The sequence below is a fragment of the Empidonax traillii genome, unplaced genomic scaffold (genome assembly GCF_003031625.1).
Source record: "Empidonax traillii isolate 1590-97213 ecotype Southwest subspecies unplaced genomic scaffold, ASM303162v1 scaffold73:size1297144, whole genome shotgun sequence".
Lineage (NCBI taxonomy): Eukaryota > Metazoa > Chordata > Aves > Passeriformes > Tyrannidae > Empidonax > Empidonax traillii.
In genome coordinates this window covers 1,014,982-1,042,197 of record NW_020955266.1, presented here as the reverse complement: position 1 = coordinate 1,042,197, position 27,216 = coordinate 1,014,982, and the positions used below count along the sequence as shown (strand labels likewise).

The 27,216-nt window shown below is 43.9% G+C and overlaps 1 protein-coding gene across 19 annotated transcripts in view; it reads left to right on the top strand.

The window, feature by feature from the left end:
- The window catches only part of CACNA1G (calcium voltage-gated channel subunit alpha1 G), a 145,901-nt gene extending 119,030 nt beyond the window's left edge, over positions 1 to 26,871 (top strand). For 12 of the 19 annotated variants that reach the window (XM_027880666.1, XM_027880660.1, XM_027880662.1 and 9 more), the window contains 12 exons: positions 1,221 to 1,372; positions 3,645 to 3,754; positions 4,810 to 4,943; positions 6,142 to 6,212; positions 6,489 to 6,567; positions 6,645 to 6,766; positions 6,945 to 7,289; positions 9,606 to 9,746; positions 12,906 to 13,040; positions 16,090 to 16,279; positions 18,797 to 18,966; positions 22,646 to 26,871. In XM_027880666.1, the coding sequence (XP_027736467.1) occupies positions 1,221 to 1,372; positions 3,645 to 3,754; positions 4,810 to 4,943; positions 6,142 to 6,212; positions 6,489 to 6,567; positions 6,645 to 6,766; positions 6,945 to 7,289; positions 9,606 to 9,746; positions 12,906 to 13,040; positions 16,090 to 16,279; positions 18,797 to 18,966; positions 22,646 to 23,500 (2,504 nt within the window). In that variant the 3' untranslated portion in view covers positions 23,501 to 26,871. Of the gene's footprint in view, positions 1 to 1,220; positions 1,373 to 3,644; positions 3,755 to 4,809; positions 4,944 to 6,141; positions 6,213 to 6,488; positions 6,568 to 6,644; positions 6,767 to 6,944; positions 7,290 to 9,605; positions 9,747 to 12,905; positions 13,041 to 16,089; positions 16,280 to 18,796; positions 18,967 to 22,645 lie in introns of those variants that run through there. The other 7 variants (XM_027880665.1, XM_027880663.1, XM_027880651.1 and 4 more) reach the window with 7 other exon arrangements.
- Positions 26,872 to 27,216: the final 345 nt, after the last annotated feature.

The following is a 27,216-nucleotide window of genomic DNA, read 5'->3' as shown; positions in this document are numbered from 1 at the left end:
GAGTGATTTTTCTCTCTGGTCCCTGGGCTGGAAGGGAAAGGTCTGTCTCTATGGAAAAAACAAAACTCCTATTTTTCTGGAGCGGGGAGCATGTGAAACCATTAAATCTATGGGTTCGATTGCAATGTCATTGGCTATTGACAAAGTGAACTCTATTTCCAGGCAAAATTTAATCTTCTAAAATTAGTTTTCCCTGAGGGCAACCCAAACTTGTGCTTCCTGGCTTTATCCTGCCCAACTTTTTTTCTTGGAATAATGTATCAAAATGTACATTTGCTCAGCAGCACTAAATATCAACCATGTAATTCTTACAGCTCAATAATTTTCATAACCAGTTGATCATCTAATTATGAGAGTAGTATTATACTTTGACATATTCAAGACAGTCCTTTCCACTTCAATCTGCATTATAATGCCTCCTTGAAAATTGTACTGAATTATATACTCAGCCTTGGCATTTCCTCATTAGAGATTAGGTGAGTAAATGAGTTTATCTCTAGGAACATTCGGGGTCTAAAGAGCATGTGTCACCCCGAGGCAGCCAAACAGGGGGATGAGTTGAACAGTGAAATATGTACTTTGATAATCTTGTCTAAGTGGAGGATCGTTATTTTCTGATCACTAGGGCTGACTGATCAGCTTTCCTCGGTATTTTTATGCACCATTTTTCAGGGCTTTGACAGCCAAAGTGTTGATTTTTGTTCTCTCTATAGTTTATTGCAAAGAACATAACATGCCTGAACTCCTTACCTTACAAAGACCACCGCGAGCTCAGTGGCCCGTTTCTTTAAGGCACTGTTAGTAAAATCTGTCCCCAGCATCTGGCCCTTAATTGGGTTTTCAGATACTTCGGGGACTTTTACTATAGCAGAAACAAAAGTTGTTGTTTTAATTTAGGCCTAACCTAAATTTCCCTGTGGGGAGAAATGTTCTTTAGCAGCACGGTAGTCCCAGCTCACCTCATCCCTGATGCCACAAGGCTGAGTATAGCGCATGTCCCACTGAAGATATTTAATGGATGTAAGATGACGGGAGCCCTGCTGTGTGTAAGAAATGGTAACATGCCAGCAAGAAAAGAAGGAAGTAAAAAAGACAGCATGTTGCTGTAATCGGTCTAGAATTTGTCATCTCTGGAGTTGGAAAGCGAGGGTGCGTTGACTTCAGAAAGACGCAGAGAAATGACTTGACGTGCCTCTCCGCTCTCCTCCTCCCCGCTGCAGAAGCACAGTGTAAGCCCTACTATTCGGATTACTCCCGCTTCCGCCTCCTGATCCACCAGATGTGCACCAGCCACTACCTGGATTTGTTCATCACGGGTGTGATTGGCCTCAACGTGATCACCATGGCCATGGAGCACTACCAGCAGCCCAAGGTACTGGGACAGCCAAGGGGGACGTGCAGGGCCATGGTGGGATATGCTGATGGGCTGAGTTAAGGCCAGTTTTGCTGTTAGACCTCAGAACCCCCATTCACCATGCCTGACCTGTCCCTTTGCCCATGGAGTGTACCCATCCTACAACTGGCTTCCAGCTGAATCCATGGCTTTTGGTACATGGATCCCATTGCACCTCTCCCTTCTAGTTAGGTGCAAGCAAGCTGCTTTGAAAATGAGGATGGGAGCAGGTTTGTTTGCTTTGCTAGATTAGATCATTGTTGATATCTTCCATTTTACTTAGGTCTTTCCCCTAAAAAAAAAAAAAAAAAAAGGAAAAAGAATAGAAGAATCTGTGAATTGTTTCTTTTTGCAAAGTTTCTTCTAAATCCCCAGTGTCCCTTAGGACCTGATTTTCACAGGCATTGCATTCCACACTGGTCTTTTAAGTACATTTTAATATATTAGTGTGCTAAGTTCCTGGGTCTTTGTCATACTGTGAAAATAAAAACAGCCTGTCCTGGGATGTCAAGTCTCTTGTGCATAAGAATGAAATGGAAATAGCTGCCTTTGCCATATAACTTGTACTTACTTTTATTAGCCACTTTCAGGATGAATAAATATAACACACAATAGGAGGAAATATTCTCTAAGACTAGACAGGGCTTGAATACTTAATATAAAAAAGCACCCCAAACAACTAAAACATACAAACAACAGGGGGAAATATCCTCCAACCTATCATAAAGAAGCCAAAAGTGAAAGGAAACAAGCCCAATTTATTTTTTCTGTTCAGGTCACCTTTAAATACCCTGGAAGGCTCATTTCATGATTCAGTCATTTGGTGATGAAAAAGGTTGTTGGCGAAGGAGCCTGGATTGGAGTCGCACTAGAGCGTGCGTCTTACCACAGTCGTTCTGCAGCTACATTTTCTTTTGTATTATAAAAATGTTGGGCAGGACTTTGTTTTTAATTTTCTTAAGGAAAAAAAAAAAAAAAAACATTTTGTCTCTAAGCCTCTGGTATGCAGAGTCTGGGTAATAACTCCAAGCTTGGGCTGTGCTGGGGTGACAGCATGGTTCAAGCCACATGCATGAGTCTTGCTGAGTCGGGGCCCCAAAATCACTCTGGTCTGGGTGATGGATGGCTGGGATCCTGAAGACACTTAAAGGCTAAATTTAGCAGAGAACTTCATATCCAAACTAGTGATTGCTTGGTGTCTTGGTGTTGAAAGGGTTTGGTGGTGGGATGCACTGGGGATGAAACCCCAGCCAGCGACGCTGCAGCTGCTCATAGAGAGGGGGTTGCACAGTGCATAGACGTGGTTCAAGCACATTTATCTGCTTTTGTCAGATAAATTTTCTTATTTGCAGCAGAGCCCAGGTGCTCTGCAGTATGAGGGGGAGGCTCATTCAGAGCCAGGGCATCCTTTGGGCTTGTGTTTCTCGGGCAGGTGAGGTGATTTTCATCCATGCATACTTGAAACTAAACTGCAACATGAGGGCAGAGCACATGGCTTAAACCCCTCCTGCTGTGATTTCTCCCATGCAGGGATCAGCAAGTGTTGGTTTTGGTCTGAGAGCACTCTGTTCCCATCTCCCGCATTCCCTAACAGTGTCCTGGACAGTTATTACTGTTCCATTTGCCAGCTGTGAGAAATTCAGTGCACGTCACTTAAGAGGCCGGGGAGGATGCTGTGACCACAGTGCTCCTTCATGAGCAGGGCTTTTGGGGATAAAATCATCTCTCAGGAGTCTTTAATGCCTGACTGTGCAAGAGTTGTCCCAGCCAGGGTGCAGCTGGATTAATGGCCAGGCTTTGACTTCTGCAGAGGAAGGGAGGCAGAGGAAAATGCAAGGCACTTGCTCCTCCTGGCATGCCATCCCTCTCTTCTGCTCCTTGCCAAAAGCTCAAGGTGAGGAGTAATGGCAGGCTGTCACAAAGGAGTCATTTGGCCAGTGCTTGCATGAACGAGCAAGTGGGATGAAATTCAGCTTTCTGCGGAAAGCACAAGAGGTTTTGTGCTGCTGACACCTGCAAATGCAGCAGCTCTTACTGCTCACCCCAGCAATCCCAGCTGGGGTTGTGCCTTGGGTCTGTGTCAGCCCCTCCTGGGATTCTGTCCCTGGGACTTTTATCGTTAGAGAGAGCCCACATTTGGAGACTTTTGTCTATAGTTTGGAAATAACTGGTGACAGAAGAGTCAGGTTTGCAGGCAGCAAAGCCCCTCTGCGGAGCTAATGTCTAACCCCAATCCTGTGCCCACATCTAGGTTCTTGATGAAGCCCTGAAGATTTGCAATTACATCTTCACTGTTATCTTTGTCCTGGAGTCTGTTTTCAAGCTTATTGCCTTTGGGTTTCGTCGCTTCTTCCAAGACAGGTAACAAAAGCTCTGTGGTGGCCACGGGGGCAGCAGCAGGTTCTGGAGACAGCTGCCCACATTTAACATCCTGAATTCCCATGGTCTGCCCCATGGTGTCAGTCTGATATGTGTGAACGCTTTGTGGTGTGACTGGTTGAAAGCTGGGTAGGTGGAGGCTTGGGATGTGAGGCGGAGAAGGGTTTGTGCAGGCCAAGGAGAGGGATTGTACATCTTTGGCCCTTGGGAGTGGATGAAACAGAGACACGTCTCACACTGACCCGCTGGTTCTTTTCTCACACCAGTTGCATGTCCATATAATCAAGAGGACCTGGTGAAGTGACAAAATTTATGCCAAGAGACAGAATCTTGCCCTGAGTGGAAATGAAAGAGAAAAGGGACCCTTTCTTTTGAAGATGTGGAGCAGTGGATGAAATTGTGTCTTTATCTAGATTTTCACTCTCTTGCCTCACAAATATGAATTTTATGTCCTTGATGAATCTTTCTCCTCCCATTTTTGCCTTCTTCAATTTTAGCACCAAGAGCACAAAACTGAGCAGGATTTGACATGAGCCCTTCAGCAGCCAGTGTGTTGTTCCACCCCTCTCCCCACATTCTGTGTGTCCGTGCTGGGATTACACCTCTCTCCGGCCTGGCACAAATCCTTGGGGTCTTTCCTTTATCCAACATGATTTTTATTGCAAGGACTGGACACGGGGGCCTGTTCTTTCTGGGGCAGATCTCATGCTGAGGTCCACGAGTGTCATGTCTAGAAGTAGCTGGACAGATACCACAGCCTCTCCCCTGAGGTCTGCAGCCTCTGGGTAGAAAACTGCCCAGCTTTTGTTTCTTTCCCCTCAGTCAAGGATATCTTTGGAATTGGCTGGTTTTCTAATGAGATGCATTAGTTATAATGATTTCATAACATAACTGCTTTTGTATAATACCCTCAGAAAAATGCTGCAGATTCATTTGAGTGCTCGAGCCATTGAAATGACTGGAATTCGTGTGAAGCAAGCTACCTCCCCTTGCCAGCTTCTTAGTAGATGTTAAACTTCATTTTATGTTGTCTCCAGATGGAACCAATTAGATCTGGCAATCGTGCTGCTGTCTATCATGGGCATCACTCTGGAAGAGATCGAGGTGAACGCTTCGCTACCAATTAACCCCACTATTATCCGAATCATGAGGGTTCTCAGGATTGCTCGAGGTGAGAGGAATAAAACAGAAATTACTTCTGTTTGAGGTGTGGGATCTCCACCAGGAGAGAGTTAAGCTATTGGGAAACAGTCCTGGGGCATATCCCCATCATGATGTGCATAGTTCTGGCACCAACAGGCTGTAAACAAATAAAAGAACAATGGGGGAAAATACTTGCAAGGAGCCAAAAAGCTGAGCCAGCTGACCATGTGTTTCTGTCCTAAGAGGACTTGAAAGGCTGAGAGCTTAGGAATAAAGGAGAAGTTACTGTGGCTGTAACTCCCAGAGATGTACCTGGGAAAATTGTGCCAGTCAAATCAAAGTCATCTCTAAACAGGGATTAGAGAACACAAGCTTGAGTATGTTGGCTTTAAAAGACAAGCATCTAATAAATTTGATTTCCCATGAGGCTTTACATCACACCACTTGGTGACAAAGCTTGCCTTGTCACTCTGCATCCATCTGTCCCCTCAGACGTGTAACAGCACGTACCCGAGTCAGGGAGCCAGCTTCTGCAGGGCCTGATTTTTTCAGAGCAGGGAAGTCTCAGGACCGAGTGATGAAGATGTAAAATGTAAGTGCTCAGGCCCTTAATGAAGTACTGCCAGGCCATCCTGAAGGGTATTGTGCTCTGAGGAAAACTGTTCTGATTGCAGCCCTCATCTAAGCAAAGGAGGAGCTGGAGGAGAAATTAAATGCTTCTGTGTCACAAGGGTGGGGGGGGGCAGGGGGAAAGTGGTTTCTCTGTGCATTGGATCCCTTTCAGAATTAAAAATACATGCGGTTTCCAGTTGGAAATGCAACCTTCTGGAAGAGATGTGTAAATCAGTTCTTCTGTGAGTCACGTATGAAAATGGGTAGCCTATGGAAGTGGGAAAGTAGCCCCAGGGCTGGGAAAGTAACTGCTCACGATAACCAGAGGAAGGAGATGAGTCCAACACAGATAAAGTGGGGAAAGGAAGCGCCAGGCAGAAAGATAACACTTTCTCCAAGTCTCAGGATAGGTGATGCTGCTATTCACGGGATTTTGATAGTATCCAAGCAACAAGGAGCGATGTAAAAAGGCCAGGGACTGTAGCAGCTAATGGAGAACACTTGACATGATTTCACGTTTCTCCTCCTCTAATTTGTGGCTCCCAGGAGAGGGGCTGGGTTTGTGCCTCTGTGCTAACGCTGCCGTTACCATATTGCAAACGTGTTTTCCGCAGTGCTGAAGTTGCTGAAGATGGCTGTAGGGATGAGAGCCCTCTTGGACACCGTGATGCAAGCGCTGCCGCAGGTAACCCACTGCCATATCAAACCAGATCTCTGGCCCACAGCTAATTTCCTATTGCAGAGGAATGCTAATCATTTTATCTTTACTGTCATTAGAGAATCACATTTCCCTTCCGAAGCACAGTCTGAGATACAGTCCTCACACTGAGGTCATTTTTCCCCTGAAGCAGTTTAAGTTTTGGATTAAAGAATACAGCAGGAAACAGGTCTGGAACAAAAAAATCAATGAATGTTCTTTTTTTGTGTTTTTTTTCCCCCCCATTTCTTTTTCTCTTTTCAGGTGGGGAATCTGGGTCTTCTCTTCATGTTGTTGTTTTTCATATTTGCAGCTCTTGGAGTGGAGCTGTTTGGAGACCTTGGTGAGTCTTGCCGTGCTGGTGGAAGGGGTGGGAGTGGTGTGTGAGTGGGGGTCTCATGGCTGTGTTTGGTCCCACAGAATGTGACGACACACACCCCTGCGAGGGGCTGGGACGACACGCCACGTTCAGGAACTTTGGGATGGCCTTTCTGACTCTCTTCCGAGTATCCACAGGAGACAACTGGAACGGGATAATGAAGGTAAATGTTAAGGTGCCATCGGCAAGTATATTGCTATTCTAGACATGAAATTTGCCAAATCTTCTCAGTTTCCTTCATGAAAGGAAAGAACCCATTGCAGCCAGGTGGCCAGACAGCAGACCAAGGTCCATGCTGGAACCTCTTCACATCCCTCCACCATTTCCCCTCCTGTTTCCAGGACACACTGCGTGACTGTGACCAGGAGTCCACCTGTTACAACACCGTCATTTCCCCCATCTACTTCGTGTCCTTCGTGCTGACGGCCCAGTTTGTCCTGGTGAACGTGGTGATCGCTGTGCTCATGAAGCACTTGGAGGAGAGCAACAAGGAGGCGAAGGAGGAGGCAGAGCTGGAGGCAGAACTGGAGATGGAAATGAAGACAATCAGCCCTGGCCAACACAGCCCCTCGGACATCTTTGCGTGGACAGGCAGCACCGGAGGAGAGAGACCCGAGAGCCCCCGAGAGTGTACCAACCCCATGCAAATCAAGGTGGATTCTCAGCTCTCATTAGCTTACCACATGGTGAGAACCTCGGCTGGAGGGTGAAGAGGGCTTGACCTGCATATTTGCTGGGGGAAGACATGCATGAGTTGGTAATGAAGGGGGGGTGTACTGTGTGTCCTGGGCTTGTGTTCCTCGCTGTCTGCTGACTCAGTGTTGCGTGGTGTGGGAGATGATTCTGCGGGGAAAAGACCCCAGCAGGTCTCCAGACCACCTTGACGCATTTGTTCAGAGGTAGAGAGCTTTGCAATTTGTTTTGGAGGTGTGCCCAAGCCACCAAATTCAAAGCTAGCTCCAAATTTGCTCTAATCCAGAGTTTTGACTGGGTCCTTTGTGATAGCAAAATCATGAGCATAATGTGTTTGCTTTACTAATACAGACCATGAACCACAACATAAAAGAGGAATAAAACTTGGCTAATCTTTGCTTCAGTATTAAATTTGTTTAATGTAACCTCAATTTAAAATCCATCCCCACAGTCAGTCTCATAAGAAAAGATTCTTTTAACAATAGAATAATCCAGAAGAGACTCAAACCTGAGCTCACCAGAGCTGGTGGCAGAACTCCCACCAGCTGGAGCAGGGCTGGAACAGGGCTGTAATGTGGGAGCTGCTATGAGCTGCACCAAGTCTCCCTAAAGCACAGTTTTTGGATGAAGATTCAGTTTGAGGAATGAGAGGTGAGGTCAAGCCCCAGACGAGTCCTTTGGGAGGGCACTGAACTGGAATTACACAAGAAATATGGCCCAGCCTTTTTTTAGTCTTAGCTGATTGCAAATTGGGTTAAACTCTACACAGACCTCATTAGTTTTTATTACATCATGATTTCACAACAGCATATCTTGGCCTCAGCCTGGGGTGGACTAATGAGTATTCTAATGCATGAAAAACTCATTTGTGATCTTTAGTCCAAGGGTGAAAAAGAGTAAATCCCTGCTTTAGCTTTGTTTCAGTTCCTAAGCTACTGGAAATTTCTGGTGCCATTAGTGTCTCTGATGTCTGAGAGAGAGTCCCAAGCTGCTCTTTGGCACAGGAAAAAGGAGTTCAGGGCAATATGGGGAAATCCAGATTTACTACGTCCTCTAGGAAGAAACAACACATCCCAACTGTTGTGGTACATGTTGAACAGAGTACTGGCAGTCTGTCCTCAGCCCTGTTGTCCTGCACCAGTACTGACACTGGCAAAAAAGAAAAAATGTAGAATTGCAAGACAAATCAATGAGAATACCCTCACTTGGCACTCTGTTAGACCTGCTTTCTGTGAAGGTGGCCTGGGAAAGGGCTTATTCTAGTCATAACCTCAAGAATGTGTTTCTTGCTCTTTCCCTCAAAGAGAAGCCTCAAAAAGCTCCAGCAGATTTTATTCTGACTATTTATTCTCCCAGCCAAAATCTTCAGGACAAATCTGATGCTTGAGCACGATAGCAGAGGAATACAATTCCCAGGACATGACGCTGCAAGGACATGTGGTCAGCATGCTCTTTTGCTTGCCTATTCCCTGGGATTTTTGCAGTGTGTGCTGTTTGACTGTAGCGATGGTCCTCATCTCATTTTATGTGGTAGGCATTCCCCACGTGGAAGGTGCACCCTTAAATCGCTCCCATGCTGCCTGCAAAAGCCAGACCCTGCTCTGTACAGCCTCCCCTTGTCTGTGCTGTGGCCAGCTGGTTTGACGTTGGCCAGGACAGCTGAGGCACCTCAACCCATGTCTGGCACATGAATTAGTGACCTGACGTGTGTCCGTCCTGGTCAGCTGCAGCTTTCATGGGCAGGATGCTCAGCACCTCTTCTAGTCAGGTTATTTTAATTGATGTGCCCTCTGGATATGGATTTAGGTGTCAAGTATTAGGTCCTCTGGCTCAAAAACGTGGACCGTGTGTGTAGAAGCCTCACAGCAGTAGTGTCCTGTAGGAGTTCACAGCACCGAGTACGAAGATGCTGCTCTGCTGGCCCCATTGTGCTGCTCAGATCCCAGGAGTGACCGGCCGTGTTTGCTGAGAGCAAGATTGTCCCCGAGGAGGGCCCTGAGCGGGAGCAGCCGCCGTCACCCCGTCTCTAGTAACGTCTGAGGAAGCTGTCTCTGCTCACCGTGATATTACTGCACTGTTCTCTCTCCTCTCCCGCCTCACCTCTCCTGTCCCATTGTTTCTATTGCTGCCATTGTCCCTGAACATTTCCACCCTTTTTCCCTGCTTCTGTTCTGTTTTTTCCCCCTTTTGTTCATTGGGTTTGATACACTGTCCTTTTTTTCTCTCTGTCTCTGTCCCTTGCCTTTTTCCTCCTCTCTCCTTCTGGCTTGCTCTCTCTCTCTCTGCATGCTACACACCACCCCTCCTAGGAAAGGCACTTGTTTGATACCATATCACTGCTGATCCAGGAATCTCTGGAAGGAGAGCTGAAGCTGATGGACAACCTGTCAGGCTCTGTGTGCCATCATTATGCCCTCCCAGCTCCCGAGTATTACAACTCTGAGAACCAGGTTAATATTCCTAATTTCCTGCAAAGTCTCCATCCAAACTCAATTTGACTGACGAGTTAAAGTTCTTTGTGTAATGCAGTCACAGGGATTTTGAAGCATAAGTTGGTTTGGATTTTTCTGTGGGAGTTGAGATAATATCTTGGTTTATGATGTTGTATGTCAATGCAAGAGCAAGAGTATAGGCTCAGAGTTTCCCTTGTCAACACAGTAAGAAGTTTTTCATTGGGATTTACAATTCATGGGTGTTGGAGGGAAAATGTACAAAATCCCATCTTCATCCTTCAGTGGGGTCTTGTATTTGGCTTCTTGCCTTAAGCAGGGCTCCACAGCAATGTCAGGGCACATCTGCAGAGCCTGGGGCACAGCGTGAGGTTTTCCCAGAGCAGAGCTGCTGGGGATCATCAAATGATCTCTCTTTTGTGCCTACTTATACTGCATGAAAATCCAGTTTTGAATGATTTTCCTAAAGAGGAATTCTTGCAAATGGGTCACTGTAAACTAGATCCTCATCTCTGATCTAGATCGAATTTAGGAGGGGAGGCAGCCCCTAATGAGGCACTAAAGTAATCGTGTGCTCCAGTGCTTTCTTGAACAGAAACTGTTTAAATACTTGTTTAAAATTAGTGCATTTACTTCCTAGAATAAAATACCTGCTTTCCTCAAGTGTGTTATTCTTTGGAGCAAATATTTTCCCTAAATCACAGCAGTGACCATAATAATAATTCAAGCCTACCTATTTTTTCCTGCAGTTGGAATTGAGCAAATTCCATATTTCTTGATCTATTTTTCCCCCCCTTTCTGGCTAAAAATAGCAGAAGTTTTCTTGTTAAATCAGTGTGCTTATTTATGAGCTCACTGACACTCTAAATTACCCAACCCTGTGGTTCATTAGAGGAAAGGAACAAGCTTAGGTAAAATGAAATCCTACTGCAGATCTTTATATAGAAGGATAACATGTCTCCCTCTGATTGCTCTGTATCGAATTCCAGAGTCTATTAAGCTATAGGAAGTGGTTGCCTCTAAGAATTGCCAGAGGAATAGAGACAGTAGCTTTGGCAGGGAAGGCAGAGGGTCAGTAGGAAGCTCAGCAAGAGCTGGTTGAAAATTTTTTGTCACAACATTTTTCACTGGAAAGTGCTGCTGCAGCAAAAAAAAAAAAAAAAAGGTTTTGTTTTGGCATTTCCATAATGAAAAAATATAACATTCCATTTTGCAATGGCTTTTTCTTTTAAAATTTAAGCTTTTTTTTTTCCCCCCTCTGTAATTAAAACCCATATAAATCAGTTGAATGTTTGCAATGAAATGTTTTGACGGCTTCGAACTCAATTTTGGGTTTGGGGAGGCTGAAAGGGGGTGATGTTTTGTTTACATTTTGGCTTTTCTATTCACACCATTTGTCATGTTCTCAGGCAAGTCAGGAATTTAGAGCAGGGCTGGGACTTGCTGAAAGCAACCTGATTAATAGCAGCTCCCAGCAGGGAAGCTCCAGTGGGCAGGAGCTGCTGGTGTCCACCACGTTCCTGCACAGCCTTTTCCTGGCTCCAGTCAGTGGGTCCCTGTGAGGGATCACTGTCCTCAGGCTGGCAGCCTTTGCAGTGATGCTTTTTTGGGGAGCCTCGTATGAAATCAGGAGCTCCTCCAAAGCACCTCTCTCATCCATTGCCAGCAGATGACTGTGTTACAGGAGATATCAAAGCCAAGGTTAGATGAGAGGAGCCCGACCCTCTTACTTATCTCAGCTGAATTTTGAGCCTCTCCAGGCTCACTCATCGCTGGGTTTGTTTCGCCCCACGGATGCCATTTCTAAGAGTGAGAAAACCCAGCCCTTTGACAACTTCAATGCAGCAGATCTGGGTCTCTGTGGTTTCTCTTGGAAGATATATTGCTGCTGAAAGATTTTTCAAGCATAGAGGATGGAAGAAAAAAAATAAAAAAAGGCACAGCTAGAAATGAAAAGGAAGCACCTGGGACTTGCCCAGAGCAGGCAGCCCCTGCGAACATGAGCCAGGTCTGTAGGTTACCTGAAGAAATGCCATCCCCAGTGCCATGAGCACCAGCCTCAGACACGCACCTAGGGAGGGGATCTGGGGAGGGCTGAGCCTGTGGCAGGGCAGACATCCCCTCTTACAGTGCCGGGCAGCAGAGATGCCTCTCTGGGGGAGATGCAGCAGTCCCCTTTTTCCCCTGTTTTCTCCAGAGTCTGAGGTGACATTTCACATTTCTTATAAAAAGGCCACTATGTCGAGGGAGAGAGATTCATCAATATTTGGGTAAAGATTTTTATTGATTGCTTGAGTGCCTTCAGTGGGGATGTGTTTGTGCAAGATGCATTGGTACAGAGTCAGTGCAGCCGTGCAGCGCCTATTCCCAATTTGGGTTTGCTCAGTGCTGGAGGAGGTGGCTGGGGCCAGGGCTGGGGGGTATTTGGGGAGTGAAAGATGCAGGGATTATTTTAGTAGGACAATTATTGGTGCTTATCCAGGCACTGGAGGCCCTCTATCCAGCCAAAACCCACTGAAGGTACTAGGAAGGCATTTGCTGACCAAAGTCAAGCCTTAAGTTTCTCTCTGTCCCCATTAAGCCATTAGGAAGTTGATTGTAGTCCCTCCTACCTCTCAGGGAGGGGGAGGTCGCTGCACCCTCCCCAGGGCACAGGGAAGGGCACACTCCATATCCCACCTGCAAAATGGTTTTGCTGTTGGGGAATCTTTGCAGACTTAACAAGTTCAGCTTAGAGGCCAAGAAAGCAGAACGGTTCTTGTGGGGAAACAACTTCAGATCTTGAAGCCTCTTGTATTTTGATCACAGCCAAGAGGATAAATCTCTCTAATATGAAAGTAATATTACTTTTGCTTCTTCGTGTAGACAGGAGAACAGCAAAATACAATGCTAGCATTAGTGTATGGTTTTAAACCCCGTCCCAGATCACTGGTAAGCACTGAAGTATGAATTTCCCACTCCTTTTTTTTTAATTTCTATATTATATTTCATTTCTTTAATGTTCTGGCCCCGGTAACAATGTGCATGATGTACCTTTTCCCACTGCAGGGATATTGCTTTAGTGTCTAGAAATATTTAGATGATGATACTTCTTTTTTAATTTTCTTTTCCAAAAGATTTGTGTCCTGGTTTCTTATGTTTAATCATCTCTCCCTTTAGATCCCTCTAGCTGAGATGGAGGCTCTGTCTCTGACGTCAGATATTCTCTCTGAAAAGTCCTGGTCCTTAGCTCTGACGGATGACTCTTTTCCTGATGATATTAACACACACTTACTTAATGCTCTGGAAAGCAATGTACATACACTGGTCGCTGTGTAGTCTGATGTTTACAGGGTTCGAAATACTGCTCCCACTTCTCTACACCTGCCTAATGGCATTTTCAGTTCAAGCCCTTTCCCAAGTAGCACCAACCTTTCCCCCTGAACAGGACGTTGTCCTTAATGCCATTAGGTCCTGGGTTTTATCACTCTTGTCCACAGACTTGGCTCCTTGTAAGGAATGAGTAGTTATTGCTATTTTTCCTTTGATGTCTTATGTATAAACAGTGTGTTTTCTACAAGTAAAATAAACAGGGGAAAAAAATGCTTTGGAAAGCATCAAGGTTGAAATTTCCTCCCCATCTGAAACAAATCAGTGGTGCTGCATGAAGAGACACCCATGAGCTAATGACTCGTGTCCTCTGCTGAGGGGTCAGCTCCAACCCCTTGGTTTGTAATGGATTTTTGTCTTTATGAACACAGGCACCACAAGGCTTTTTGCATGATTGGTGCCAGACTGTTTATTTTACAAATATCAGATGGGGATCTCTCCGAGATGATGCTTGTTTTGGGAATTCTTTCTAGCAGCCACCCCGCTGGAAAAAAAAAAAAAGTTCAGACTACTTTGTGTCTTTTTGACTGAAATAGCCAGTATTTTGAACCCTGCCTTAACCATCTCCTCTCTGAAACATTAGACATTTTTAGCTGTGTAGCAGTCGAGTGCTTTTTTTTTTTCTGCTGTACAATAGACATAACTCCTTTCCCAACATTTTTGGATCATTCTTGTTTCCTTTGTTGTTGTTCATGTACCTGCCTTTGGATGTTTGTGTTGTTCATAGATTTTCTGCCATACTAGTTGACTGCCGTCCTAATTAGCACTTATTTGGGAAACATCTCTTAAACCGTGACAATATTTCCCATCATGCTTCATGGCATCATGTGCAAAAGATTTTGTGAACTACATTTAACTTCTTGTATGAGACTTTTCATTTCTAAATTAGTCTGGAGAGTTGTCAGAGGAGAAACCCTTCTAGTTTTGAATCAGATTAGATAAACCTGTTTGAGAGCGTTGCAAAGTCTCAAGGGTGTAGCCAGGAGAGATTGTTTTTCTCCCCCCTCCAAAAAAAGCAAAACCAACTTGAACAAAAGATTTTGTGAATTTGCGTCAATACCAACAAAGTGTTTGGTCAAAACATTTGCCCAGACTCCTGAAAAACTACAAACTTTCATTGAAATCTCTTCTAAATGCAGTATTTTTACACTTCATTTAGAAGTGGCTTTAGTTGAAAAATATCTCCAGATATTTTGTTTGACTCAAAATAGATTTGGATTGAGATTAATTTATTTTTTTTTTTTTTGGTTCAAGATAAAATTGGATTTGATTTTCAGTCAAGCCAAAACAACATGTTTTTCAAAACTACCAGTGAACCAAAAAGTCATGTGCTCCCGCAGCTCTGTGAGCTGGACTGGGAAGCCCATTTTGCAGCCATTCTAAATGCTTTTCATGAAGTTCAATCATGAGATTTCCCCCGAGATGATCCGAAAGTGGAAACGAGCCCAGTGTGGTATTGGATCCTGTCAATGAACCCCAGGGTTCATTAAAGGTTGGGTTTGGATGGGATCTCGATTCCACGTCGTCGTGTTCAGATCCAAAGGGGTTTGGGTTTGAGATCTCAGGTTTCAGGCCATCTTTTCTGCTTTAAGCTAAGCAATGACAGCTAAATAACATAAACTGTTCAGCAGGGGAAGGCAGGGAGGGACAGAGAAGTTCCCAAACCCAAAGTCTCAGCTTTACCAGAACAGATTTTGCTCTCCTTCCTTGAGCTGTATCAGGAGACTGCAGTCTCTCTATTCTAGGCTGTATCCAAGCTATATCCAAATCAGCAGGTTCCCAAGGACTGAAACAAATGCTGCATGACCGTGCAGATCCGTTTCCTTCATTAAATTTACAACAGTGGTCTTCCTTTTTTTTTTTTCCTTTTCTTCTCTTTCCCCTCATTTTTTTTCCTTTTTTTGTAAATTCCTTTTAATCTCATCATGTTTCTTGTGCAAACGAAATGCCATAGTGAAATTTTCTTTTTATGACAGAAGGATAAAAATCGGGACAAAAAAAATCTCAGTGTTGATTTCAGAAAACCTGTAATGCACTGAGTGAAGGGAAAATTTGTGAGAAAATATGATCTAAAGTTTTCCAAAAATGATCAGCAAAATATTGTATCAGCCTACAGTGGGACAATCTTATTCCTGTGTTTTTCAAGTGAGACCTTTTAAAGATAAAATAATTCTTTCATTAGAAGTACATGGGGAAGATGACTGTGCTTCCGCTTTTGCTAATATTGTCCAACACAATAACACCCAAGAACATTTCTGGGACGGAGATATTTTCTTATGAAATCAGACCTGAATCCATTCAATATTGCCTCTGGGACTGCCCATTCCAAGGGACTCTTTAGCTGTAAAAACTCCACAGTCAACATATATACAATAACCCTCACTTGCATTAGATCCCTTCTAATTAGAGAATGACTTTCACCCTGAAGCAGTAGTTTTAGATATCCCTTTCAATAAAATGGGGTTAGTTATTCATTTTGTGAGAAGAAAAACCAATAAAATTGTGCTGGGAGCCAGAATGGAGAATATTTTTTGTAAACTAGTTTTTGTGCTTGGGTTTTATTTGTTTGTTTTCCTTTCTTTTATTGTTAGAAGAGGAAACTACTCACCTTTGCAAAAGTCTGCCTTGCTGATGAGAGCACCTAGGGAGCAGAGGATCAAAGTTATGCCAAGCATGTGACCTTTGCTGGCCTTGAGGCATGATGCCTTCTTTACATATCCCTGAAATAGTCATGGTTTATCCCTACAGTGTTGCTTCCTCTGTTTCTGTGGTTTTCATTGTGTGACAGTTTAATGACAATTCCCGAGGAGGGGGATAGCCCTGGTAGATCCATTCGTGCAATCCTGTGCATCCCGACGATGTGCATGCCCATCGTGCCATACTGATTGCAGTGGCTGTCGCTAGCGTTTCTGGGCACTTCTCCTCTCTCCCACCCCGTCCTGTCCTCCTCCCTCACTGTTTCTCTCCCCCTCAGGCCGATCTCCGCTCCAAAGACGACACACTGACCCTGTCTCCCAGCAAGGACTTGCTGAGCGTGAGAAAGCCTTCGGTGGGACGCACCCACTCCCTGCCGAACGACAGCTACATGTTCCAGCCGCCCTATTCCAGCCCCTGCCCTGCCTCCCTGGGAGAGAGGAAACCAGCACATCACAAGTCCCAGTCAGGTATCTACCTGTCAGCTTGGGGCACAGCAGGATTTTCCACTATAGCAGGAGTTGGGATTTTCCAGGCCAGCAAATTGCCATTGGTTTCCAGGGAAGTGTGAGTGTGCAGACCTGGTGTCCTTCCTGGCTTTGAAAAGACCCTCCACAATGTACAAAGTCCCTCCACAATTTACAAAGTCCAGGCTATATTAAAGATAACTCCTTTCCCCAGAACGTTTTGGCAGTGTGACAGTGGCCCAGCTCAACGCTGGTTGTCCCCCTTCCTGGTTCCCTAAGGTGACAGCCCCTACAGCCTGGACTCCCTCTGTCCCACCTGAGCAATCTGTGGCCCCAGAGCAGAAATCCTAGCAGAAAAATATTTCCTCCAGTCTGATTTTTTTTTGCATCAGTACCTGTTCTGGCAGGTCTTGGAAGCTCTATCTAGGAACATCTGTGAAAGATGGAAAAATGGTGTCTCTAAATGCCTGTAAAATGTGCTGAATTGGAGAGATCTCGATGAGATGAATGGAAAAATGAGAGAGTGTAGAATTGTTCTTCCCAGTGTGCTTGGCTGGGATATACATCTTAGAGCTAAATTCAGAGATATTCTTAGGTACAGCATGTTGAAGGTACAGAGGGCTCTCTCTTACTGTACCTGTGCTTCCAGCTGCCTCCCAGTGCTTATCACTGTGCCCCCATTTACTCTGTCTGCCAAGGGTTACCTGCAGCTGGTAAGGCAATGGAACCACCTTTAATTCCCCCTGTGCATGCCATCATTTTAGACATTTGTCACAGATAAGACAGAGAAGTTTTTACAAGCATTGTCATTTGAAAGCCTTTATGCAGAACGTAATTTCAGCGCCGTTCAGAATGGTAGGAGATTTGAACAGATTAGAAATAAGATGTTGAAATTTGCATAGTAATAAGAATTTGGATGAATAGGGACTGTTGAACAGCAGAAAAAAAAAATAAAATGTGGGCACAAGGGAGGAAGATGAATCTGGAGTTGTGAGAAATCTCTGCCACAATACACAGTTTTCAAGGTCAAGAGCTTTGCTTTGAAGCAACTGTTTGCACCTAATGCAAACAGTGCATCTGAAATCCTGGTCAAATCCCACTGAAATCAATAGCAAATCTCCCGTTACCTTCAGCTAAGCCAGAATTTATGGTTCTCTGTAATAGTCAAGAAATTCCAGACCATACAAAAGAATCCTGTTTGCTACAGAGGGAGTTTCCAGTGCTTCATTTTTCACCCTTAATTGGGAGGTGTTTGTCCTGTCTTGAAGAAGAATAACGTCAGCTTGACCAGAAGATGGGTAATTTCTGAGTCCCTTCTTTTTCAAGATTTCACTTCCCAGTTCCAGCCTGGAAAACTGAATAGCCTCATCTGACAGGTCTGGCTGGGCGGGGCAGGCATTGCACCCTTGTAAATCCACAGGAAAAAACCATTCCACTGAGATGCAGGATTTTGGAAAGGTAAAGCTGATGTCTTATAACCACATTAAGCAATTAAACCTTCTGTGTTTTTCTCTTTCTGGTGAAATTCCAATCGTTTTAAGCAAGCCAAAGTGCTGGGAGGTGGGTAGGGTGCCCAAATTTTGACGTATGCATCATTGTCCTGTTCCACCTGCAATGTCACTTCTTTTCAGGGTGGCGAAAGTCACCCCCACCTGTTTACAGTTTGTAATATTATAAAGTGCTGTGAAGATAGCAAAAGGTGCCAGGCGCCTCTAATAAATCACTGCAACCAAGGCATAATATTTCAAGCTGAGAAGGTTTTGTTGTCAGAAACACTGGCACTTGCAGGAGGTATTTGTTTGAATACTCCTTCGTAATGGGGCTGTTGTTCTGGGAAAGATTCCAGGACAAATGAGATTCTCTGGGATGCAGTCCAGGTTAAATGAATTGTTTTGAAAAATGTTGAGCCTGTGTGTGGGGGGAGCACGCAGCATTTCAAACCTTTCAGAAGAAGTAGCCAGCAACCACAAAGGGTCAAGAAGAGGCTGGAGAGTATGTGTTTCCTTCTCCTGGGAGGCTTTGTAAAACCAGCCTTGAAAGCTGCCAGGTGCCGTTCCCTTTCAGTTCATTTCCAGTGTGCCTGCTGGTTTGGAGATCCCAGCAGTTGGTCTCCATGTAGGCTCAGGCATGGAGACACCTCCTAGAGCCTTTCAAACTCAGATACTTGTGGTGCTCGGAGGTGAAGCTGCCTGCAAAGTTATTGGCCCTAAAGCAGGGATGTAGGAATTGCCAGTTCAGATGAACTTCTAGTTCCTGATCTTCTGTTCTTAACAGGAGCTAGTCCCAGTTGCATCAGGGGAAAATGCCAAGAAAAATGAAATAATAGACAATTCTGGAGTAATTTATTGATAGGCAGGAGTTTTTTCCCAGTCGTGGAGAGTCAGCTGCTGAATTCAGTGGTTTTGCTGTGCCTGTCTGATCCAAGGTACAACAGAGCAGTTTTCTCAGGGAGGTCACTGAGGCTGAGGCACAACCCCCGGATGAACATGTCCCATTTCTGTCTGTTCTCCCCCTCGCAAGGTTCAAAGGCATCGGTGCAGTCGCAGCCGGCGGACACGAGCTCCCTCCTGCAGATTCCAAAAGACCATTTCCACCACATAAGAGCTCATGACCATTTGGTGGGGGAGAGCAAGCCCCAGGTTTCCCAGCAGGTGCACTCTCCTTCTGCTGAAAGGCTGCTCCGCAGACAGGTAAGCAGACTCTTGATCATGAACCTGCTGAGGTTTTATGTTGGTGCATTTCCCTGTTAGCTGTGCTCTAAATTCAGGGAGGGATTCACAGAGGAACCTCCTGAGAACTGTAATTCTCCCACAGAAATAACAAAAAGGTTGATGGATTTTGATCTGAAAGCCATCCAGGAGTCTCCAAAGAATGTGCGTGATGAGTATCATCTCCTTTGGCAACTTGCCTAAATGTTCTCCACATTGTTAGCACTTCATTTTTTTCAATCCTCTTCATAAATGCAGCCAAATGCTCCCCAGGGCCTCGTTGGGGTTGAGGAACTAATTCTTAACTGCTGTGATTTTTTCGGTGCTTGAAAGGACACAGGGACTGCAGGCTCCATCCCAGGCCACCCTCCCTCTGACTCCTCTGGTTTCTCAGGAAGGAAGAAGTGTTTAATGGAAGCTGGTTATCTCATATGCAAAACCATCATGGAAAGCATACTGGCTTTCCAGTGAGAATTGAAAATTAAAATCTTTTTCCATCAGCTGTGAGCTTTTGAAAAGTTCGGGTATATGCAGAACAGAACCCCTTTTTATTTTGCAACTGGTTTTATCTCTGGTTTTTGCCTGGAATTGATTTAAATCCTGATTCAATCAAAGATCTAAGAGATCTAATCAAAGATTCCAGTCTGGTTGATTGGAAGCATACGTTTAAATTTATCTTTTTTTAGTAAAATACTTAAACTTGTGCTTCACTCTCACATTTTTAAGCATATTTCATTGATTGTGCAGCTGGACTGGGACCAGAAGCACGTCTGATTCAAAACCTCTGCTTTCTTCAGTAGTTTCATGCCTGATTTTACATACACAAAGTGGATCGGTTCTATTTTTTCAAAAGCAATTTCTTTCCTGCATGAAAATAGTCCCATTTCTTTCATCTTTTAATCAACATTGACAAATTAGACAGTTGATTCATTAAGCTCTAAAAATGAATGTGAAGTACCAAGGTTAACAATTACATTAGTCTGTAATACTAAATTGACATAAGAAATTCCTTGCATGTATTCATTTGCACGGGGCTGGCCAGCTACCCCAATCACCACTAATGGGGAAACTAATTGATGTCATGATTCCAGTTCATAACCACTCTCTCTTGCTTTCTAATGAATAACAGACCCATCCTTTTGAACTGATCTACCCAGAATAAATTACCATGTTGGCCATCTTCTCCAGTTTAATTTTGTTCATATCTTTGACGGCTTATTTTTCTAAACCTTTTCATATGTTTAGGTTAATTTATTGTCCTCCCTCCTCACCCTGCTCATGAGCATGGCCTTGGAGTGACAGTTCAGAGAGCAAAAAGCTTTGGGGCAGTGAGCAGATGCCTTCCATGGGCAGACCCACGAGGGGTTGCCTTGGGCATGCTCCTGAGCAGAAAGGAGCTCTTGGTGTGGCTAATGGGAGCAGTAAGGTTGTTCCTGGTGATATTGCTGTTGCTGTTAATTGCATTGTAGATGGCCAGCCACTGGGAAACTTAGTCCTTAAAGAGGCAAAATTCCCTTTACAGCCCCAGCTCTTCTGCTTGCTCAGTTGCTCTCTGCTTGCCTCCTTTTTATTGCCACCACTAATTCCTCCACCAGCACATTAAATAGCCCAAACTAGCAAAGCACTTTAGTTAGCAGTACCCATTTTTCCTTATTGTTACATATGCTGCATGGGATTCTGATTTGTTTTCTTTTCTTTCTTTTCTTTTTTTCCCTTCCCCGCCTCGTGCCCTCTCGTCTCCTAAACCCGTAATAGATAAATCTTGTCCACCACATACCTGGTCCGTGCACTTTCCCTGAGCATTAAAACCTGTGTGTTTAACCTCCCTTTCCCTCCAGAGTGCTGGAGAGCGAACACAGCCCCCACAGTAACGTCCAGTTTAGACTCCGGAGTGTTTGACAATTAGCGATGCACTCGCAGATGAAGAGATGAGTGGATCGGATGCTTTGAGAGAACATTCCTGCTGAGGATTATGCTCCTTGGCAGGGCATTGCACAAAAGCTTTTCTCCAGAGGAATTCTACCTGAAGTTAAACCTATATTGATTTTGTAGTTCCAGGACTGTGTATCCAAGGTGTAGCCCGCGCCAAGCTGTGGCTACTACAGGTGTGCGCCCCACTGGGATGGCAGAGGGTCCTTTTATTTTCAAACAAACCAGTAAAACATTTGTACAAACAGTTACTGCTAACAACAACCACAGATGCCTGTATCATAGGCAGAGAAAGAGCTGGTGGTGACTAATACTGTCGTGGTGTGCAACACAGGTTGGTGCGCAAGCAAAAGTAATTGTATTAATTACTCTTTGCTTCTGTATTCAGCTTTTGTGTGGTCTGTGTCTGTTCTCAGGATATGAACGGGATTCGTTCTCCCAAACACTCACTAAAGCTATTGGTGCTGAGGAGACCAGAATGACTTCACTCTTGACTGATTAGCTGCCAGTGCTATGCTGTGAAATTTTAACTAGAAGGGATTCACCAACACTGGGCAAAATTGTTTGCCATATTAAATATTCTCTCAGCTCTCTCGGTTGACAAAGGGGATGTGCAGATGCAGCAATAGACTCTGGTGTTTCTGTGCACACATGAACACACTGCAGCTGACAAGAGCTTTGCTGAATAGAGATCATTTGGCTCAAACGATCCTTGCGGGACAATTTTTATATAAATTCTATGATCATTTTGGGGTGATTTGTCACAAAAGTATTCCTTAGTATGAGGAATTTCATCTACTTACAGTTTTTCTAAAGAACCGAGACCAGCTGTATGCATTTCCTCCAAATTTCTGTGTGAAGTTCTTAATCTTTAGGATCATTTAGGAGTCTTCTCAAACTGAGGCTCTGCCTTTAAGGGCCAGTTAATGTGGCTGATTTATAAAGCCTTTTGACAAGGAACGCAGTGCAGTGAAAAGACAAAGCCTTCAAAACATGCCCAAGGTTCTCTCTGCCAGCAGGCAGTGATTCTGTGTAGGGCTCCAGACAGCCAAGGCAAAATGTGCCTTAGGAAGCCTGAACTTAAGCATCAGAATAGGTTGAAATATTTGCAGATTATTATTATTAGTCCAGCTTTGGACTCCAGTTTTTCCAGCTCCTGCCGTAAGATGGTGCAGAGTTTGGCTCCAGCAGGGACCAAAGCCAGGGACAGGCTGTCACCCTGACGCTGGCACAGAGCGTGATTGCTCTGGTGTGCTGGCTCTGGGGATCCTGTTCCATGTCCTCAGAGACACCTGAGCTAGCGAAGGGAATACACACAGGCTCACTTGCACATCTTCCCTCTCCTGCTCACACCTGGGCGGCGAAAACTATCAAGGGCTTTGCTGTAGACCTTCATCCTTTTCATAACAAGAACATGTCTGACTTCGGGTGGGGGCATTCTGGTTTTGCAGCCCTCCATCCTTAGAGGAGAAAGCTCAAGGTCAACCATTTACAAAGAGTGAAGGGCCAAATTCTGCTGTCACTTACACAGGGGACAAACCCACAGGTCTGTAAAGATGGGAATTGGTAGAACCCACAACACAGGTCCTTGTAGGAGTCAGTGGGTCTGTGCTGAGGTATCTCAGCAGAGCTGAGTGCCCTGTAAACGCTGTGCCTTGCCTGTACTAACCTTTGTTTGGTCTGTCTCTCTCATCTGGCAACTCCTCCCCAATCCCTCTGCGCTCTGACACAGATGGCTATAAGGAACGACTCTCTGGATAGCAAGGAGAATCTCCAGACTGAGGTGAGTGAACTCTCTGACCCAAATGTCCCTGCTGTGCCCAAGGAGGAGTCACCAGTGGCTCTGACGCCCTCAGGAGCGAATGAGTTGGCTGCATGGAGTCGGGTGAGCGTTCACACGCAGCAGCATTCCCACAATCAATATAATATTTCAAAGCAGGCACCAGCATCCTGTGCTTGTGCAGACTCGTATCAGGAGACCCCTGGAGATTCAATGGACCAAGAAGTATCTGAAATAAACAGCTCCTCGGAGCCTTTCACTTCAGAAACTTGCACAGCCTCGAGTGCCTGTTCAGAGGGTCAGCCTCTCACTCCTAAGAGGAACGTAGGCAATACCGGCAGTGTGACACTGAAGGACCTGAAGAAATACCACAGTGTAGACACCCAAGGTCTTCTAAAAAAACCGCCCTCCTGGTTAGATGATCAAAGGAGACACTCAATAGAAATTTGTTCCATGGAAAACAGCCCTCAGCACCATTCCACGTCCAGCTCCTCTGGCTTCATAAGTCAGGTGGTCAGTGAAATGGAAGGCTTGCAAGGAACGCGGCAGAAGAAAAAACTGAGCCCTCCCTGTATATCTATAGATCCACCTGATGGGCAGAGTTTGGTACCCAGAGGACCTCACAGCATCTCACCTGCCAGTGGAGACGTTTGCTTGAGGCGGCGTGCTCCATCCTGCGAGTCCAAGGATTCGATGGATATAGGGGATTCGCTGCTTCCAGACAGTATGTCAACATCTCCTACCCCAAAGAAAGACTTGTTGTCACTTCCTAGCTTTTCCTTTGATCAAACGGAAATGGACCCCTGAGTTACTTTTTCTGTTGGTGCCAAATGTTTTCTTCCTTTCATGGAATAGGAGAAAAAAGAAAAAAAATTTTAAAAACTCTGTACTCCAAAATGGCACTGGGTAAAAAAATTTCCAAAGAAAGATTAAAGAACCAGCTGGTTAAAAGAGGGGTTGACCTATATCACGCTTACTTAAGCATATGTTCTGCTTAGGTAAAAGCAATACAATGTGCAAAATCTATATGTATATTATATTTTATTAAATTAATTGAATCTAGTATTGCGGGATGTAGTACATTTTGTGACTAAAGACATTTAATTTTCTTCTATTTTATGTATCTCAGAATATTTCTGAGATAAAGTTGGTTTTTATGAATATTTTAACCTAAAAAATATATATATTTAATCCCTTCTTTTTTTTTTGTTTTGTTTTGTTTGGGTTTCATTTTGTTTTGCAAAGCACAAAATGTAGCCAATTAGTGCATTACAGAGGAAATGTATCCCACAGTCAGCAGTAAAAAAGGATTATTTAATGTAATTTATTTTTCCCCTTGGACTTCAGTGATATTCTGGGAAAAAGATTGTTTGAGTAGTATAGAAATGCAGTGGCAATTTTTTAACAAAATATTCCAATCTTGCATAAAATTGACATTCAGAGCGAAAGCAAGTGCTCAGGCCCAGGAAGGTACAACATGCTGACAGATGTCTGAGGATGGTGAAGGCAGAACCATTTAATGGTACGTGATGTTGAATTATGAGAGGATGTTATAGATCATCCACTGGCAACTCACAGAGTCATATCAATGGTTCATTTTCATATGTGCCTAGGAAATGGGCAACAAAAGTCTGTGGTCACTTCTGAAATGTTTTTCCAGTGTCTCGAAGATGGACTGTTTATTTTGCTGAGTTTTACACCTCCGTTTGCAGTGGAGCTCCTCCTCTCTGCACCGTGTGGAAAGGAGTGAGGCCAAGTTTAGGACTTGCAGTGGGTGAACTCGGTGCAGACATGGCATAGCTGTGGGCTTAAGCACATGTTTAAAGTTAAGTTCTTGCCTAAAATGCCTTGAGGTTGACCATATTTAAGTAATTCTTGAAAATTAAAATCATGTGTTTATGTTCTATAGAATCAAGGCCTACTGTAACTTATTTTAAAGATCACCTAGAAGAAAGTCTGCAGGTACCAAAAGGACTTCTGATTTTAAGTAAAACAGCCAGGTATTCTAGCTATCCCTGCTAGAGTTAATTTACATGACCCTGACTGTAATTTTATTTCCAATCTATCAAGAGCCTTAAGCAGCAACATCATGATACAAAGTAGATAAAACCAGAATTCATGTCCTTACTTTATAACATGTCCTCATCCATCATCTCAGTTTACTCCAGTGCTAATGCCCTCTGCAAAAACCAATCTGTAAAACTGGACTGCACAGCCCGAAACCCACGAGAGGTTGGCCCCCTCCTCGCATTGAGTGATGCAAACCAGACATTAACTCCACTCAACTTCCATGAAAATCACATTAACATGTAGGCTAAATTAGACTGTGGGCATGCTTTGAAGTGTGCCAGTAGTAGCACACTGCACCCATGGATAAGGCTTTGCTGAATCGTGTCTCTGAACCAGCACAGGCAAGAGGAGGATTTGTGCTAATTCCGTCAGTCGGGAGTTTGTAACTTTTTTTGAGAACTACTGATCTTTTTAAATCACTACAACATGTTGATGTACAGCCTTTTATCCATTCAGAGATTAAGCTGTCTCCACCACGTGTATCTGCATGAGCTTCAAGTGTACACACAAGAAGAAGATGCTGTTTCTACCCAACAGCCTATGTGAGGTCCTAAGCCCCTTTCTTTTCACTCGAGGACGCTTACTCTGTAAACAATCCCTATTGATTTGCATGTCCTGGAGAAATGTAAGGGCTTTCAGCAGGAAGTCAGGCAATCAGTGTATTTGAAGTAGAAGGATTAACATTCTGTACTATTTGCTGCAGTTAGATTAATTCTTGGCTGGGACATTTTTCCCCTCTTCAACACGGGCCCTTACAGGGGCCACTCTCTTTGATATGCCAGCCCAAATTCAGAGTTAAGCCTGTCTAAAGCAATGATTTCAAACAAACCTTTCATCAGTTCTTCCCCCAGATCATATTTAAGGAAATAATAAAATTACAGTGTATTAAGCCTGAGAAATATTCCTAATCCCTTTTTTGGTTTTATGCTCATAATGAGCCTTAGCTTTTCCTTTCACATGTACTAAATAATTTGGGAAACCAGCTAGGCCACTAAAATTGCCAGCCCTGGTTCCTTCGTGATTAGGATTGTGTTCATACAGTTGGAATGATGGTACTCTACGCATCCTTCCTTACAAAAAATCCACTGAACATTTTAGCATGAAATCATGGCACAAAACAGTGATGTGAAGTTAATCCAGATGCTCAACTCCAAATGTAACAGAAAGCCTAAAGGCTCTTCTATTTTCAATACTTTGGGGGTTTCCCCACTGACAAGGTTTGTGGAAGTAACAAAAAGTTTACATCATACATGAATATTCAGTAAAGACTATCCAATAAAAGATACTCTATGGTGATGCATTCAGGAAAATAAATCCATGTAAAATAGATTGTTTTCTAAACCAGATAAGTTTTTTCTAGATGCCCTTTTGAAAGACAAATACAAATGTACTGCAGCGTGTGCAATAATCTTACAATGATTTTAAATACCTTCGGGGGGGTTTTATAGAATTTGACTTTTTTAAACAAAATGTACAAAATCCACAGGAATTCTGTAGAATGGTTATGTTGATAGAATTTTTTATATTTTTGTAGAAATCTATAGAGAAATTGTTAAAAGTCTGCGTAGCATCTTGGCAACAGAAGCAGCTCTTATCTACAAGTTTCTTTTCATAACCTGGAGCCAGACCTACTGTATTACGACACGTAGAGCCTAGTTTTAGAGCCTGCATCCAGGTCGTGTTCAGAAGTAAGCAGCTAAGCTCAAGTTCTACGATATTGCAGTGCTATTTACTGTTTGAGAACTGTACCCACACAAAACACCCACCCCCAGAACCCAGCCCCTGTCGATGGTGAAGTAGTCGCATGGCTATCCAGCTCATTCAAGCACACCAGCACTTTACTACTGTGGATTTACTGTATACAGGTAGGAGGAGAATATTTTGCTATTGCCAGTCTGACACATGGGGAAAAAAGAGATTGCAGACACGTCTGGGAAAACGTAAATTCCATTCTTGCAGCCCCTCGTGCACAGAACTGATTTTTCATAACTTGGTTGCGGGCCGTTTGTACTGTAGATATTTTGGAGGAGGGCAAAGAAAACACTGTTTTTGACTTCTGTGGATTGCACTCAGCACCAGGTGTGTTCAAGGAGGAAAAAAAAAAAAAAGAAAACAACAAAAATAAAAAGAAAACAAAAGTGTTACCATTGTAAATTAGGCTATGCCCCAGTCTCCCCTTTTCTGCCCCTTTGGCTATAATAACCCATGTACACTATTACACAAGGTGACTAGAATAGGCACAGTACCATTGCAATGTCCGTAACAACCTAGTATATATGATAGAACTTTGTATTTAATAGTTAATATATTGTTATACTGTATCAGGTATATAGGCCAAAACAAGGTCTTTTGGCCAGGGCAACAAAAGGTGGTATTCATGGGGGAAAATTGGGTTAAAATGTTCCTTTTTAAAAAAAAAAAAAAAAAAAAAAAAAAAAAAAAAAAAAAAAAAA